Below are 2,119 nucleotides of genomic sequence, written 5' to 3'. Positions count from 1 at the left end.
ATAAAATATATATATATATATATATATAATTTAGTAAAATTACTGGAACTAAAACTGAAAAATATATATTACAAAAAAATAATGTAACAAAATTACTAAAACCTAAATCAAAGTTAAATTGAAAATTGAAAATATAAAAATAAAAGCTAATTTGAAATATTAATAAATACAATAAATTTGCTTGATGTATTCATATGCACATAAAATAATAAAATAAAATTAAATAAAACAATTAATGTAACAAAATTCATTTGAATTTATTGCAGAAATATATAATTTTAGATATCAGATGCGTATAATTTATTTTCACATTTTTAAAATAATATTTAAATAATAAATAATGTCAATAATAAATTATTATTTTAATACATATAAATTCTGGTTTTTATTATTTTATTTTGTTCTGACATGTTGGTGTTATATCTTTCACTTGGATGTTATAAGTCGCACTGAGTAAATACAGCTGGATAAAACAAAAACTGTGTCCGTCTTCATTTCAGACTGCAAAGCAACAAAGTGTGATTATTTTAAAGGGGGTGATTCTTTTCTATACCCACTGTATTTTTATTTCTGAACTATGCCTTTAAGGAGCAAGCTTTTCACCTTCTGCTTGGTGCTGCAGATGTTCTCCAGGTCGGTGATGAGGGCAGTCTTGCGCTGATGCAGTGCTTTCTCCAGTTCCTCGAATGTATTGCTGATCTCTGTCACTGCCTCATTCTTCCTGTCTGTTAGCTGCTTGGAGATCTCATTTACCAGCTCTATAGCTGCAGTCAGCTGAGGAAGCCTGTGGATGCAGAATGAGGGCAATGTTCAGTCAAACTTTCCGTAAGGAGGTCATGATGGGACTCAAGCAGCTGAGCTTTGCAAACACAGCAGTAACTACATAAGAAAATGTTCAAAAAGAAAGGGAAATCAAAATTGTAGTATTTAATTTTATTGTAGTATTCTCATTTATTTACTTAAAATAACTAAAAAAAAAGATTCGGAGTACAGTATAAAGAATGGGTTAAAAATTAATACTGGCTCAGATTAACAGTGAGTTTAGTATTGTTTTTGGCTGCATGAACCTGTTGCGAATAGCATCCAGCTGGTTCTTCAGCGCTGCTTTGTGTTGCTCCAGAACATCCCGCAGTGGAACGGTCACATGTTCTCTGTGCTCTCCTTCTGTGCATTCCAAACACATGCAATAAGTTAATAAATATTTCCACTGGTAAATTACTAGTGTGGTTATTGTTATCTTGAAATATAAAAAATTGTTTTATGAAATTAAAATAAAGGTAAAATAAAATAAAATATAAATATTAGATCAATAACTTAAACTTAAAAAGCCTTGGCAACTAACTGAAATGAATAACATTTAAACTAAAATTACTCAAACTAAAACTGAAATAAAAATGAAGCTAAACTTGAACCAAAAATTGAACCAAAATGAAAAGAAAACTGAAAATATAAAAATGAATGCTAATTCAAAATATTAATAAATACCATAATAGTATATAAATAATACTAAAATACCACTGCAAGTAAAGAAATTGCTCGGGTTATTCATATGCACATAACTACAAATTATAATATCTCCGACTTGAAATTCGCAAACACCACTTGTTCAAAAGTGTATACTTTTCCTATCGCCAGTGCATTCCAAACACATGGCCGTTTCACAAGACTCGCAGTAAAACTCCATCACCTGCAGAGGGCGCCACAAAGTAACTGAAATGCTGCACACACCGTCATTTCATGATCAATCTCCCAAATCTATCTGCAAATAGCTGAAAACAAATTGATAAATACTTTCACTGGTAGTGTTGCTACAGTAAATTGTATTGTTATTGAAAATAAAGCTCAAATAAAATAAAATAAAAATTATTAGATGAAAAACTTTAAAAAAAATGTTGAAGCTTAAGTACTAAAATTACTAAAACTGAAATAAAAATACACTTTACCTAAATAGAAATACATTAAAAACAAAAACTAATAAATATTTCAAAAACAATTACTAAACTAAATAGAATACATAACAAAATTACTAAAACTTAAAATTTAAAAAACGACTTATTAGTTGCTAAAAATAAAAATATAAAAATAAAAGCTAATAAAAAATATTACTAAATATTATAAT

General features: G+C 28.1%; 1 protein-coding gene across 1 annotated transcript in view; it reads right to left on the bottom strand.

Moving 5' to 3' along the window:
- LOC107683409 (tripartite motif-containing protein 3-like) overlaps positions 1-2,119 on the bottom strand; it is a 28,218-nt gene that overhangs the window by 7,538 nt on the left and 18,561 nt on the right. Inside the window, exons 4-6 of the mRNA XM_016479466.1 lie at positions 1,633-1,687; positions 1,068-1,164; positions 604-784 (exon numbers count right to left, since the gene is read on the bottom strand). Of these exons, the coding sequence (XP_016334952.1) occupies positions 604-784; positions 1,068-1,164; positions 1,633-1,687 (333 nt within the window). The remainder of the gene's footprint in view (positions 1-603; positions 785-1,067; positions 1,165-1,632; positions 1,688-2,119) is intronic.

The sequence above is a fragment of the Sinocyclocheilus anshuiensis genome, unplaced genomic scaffold, assembly GCF_001515605.1.
Source record: "Sinocyclocheilus anshuiensis isolate Anshui unplaced genomic scaffold, SAMN03320099.WGS_v1.1 scaffold1170, whole genome shotgun sequence".
Taxonomy (NCBI): Eukaryota; Metazoa; Chordata; class Actinopteri; order Cypriniformes; family Cyprinidae; genus Sinocyclocheilus; species Sinocyclocheilus anshuiensis.
Note: the sequence above shows the minus strand (reverse complement) of the source record. Positions and strands in the feature narration are given on the sequence as shown.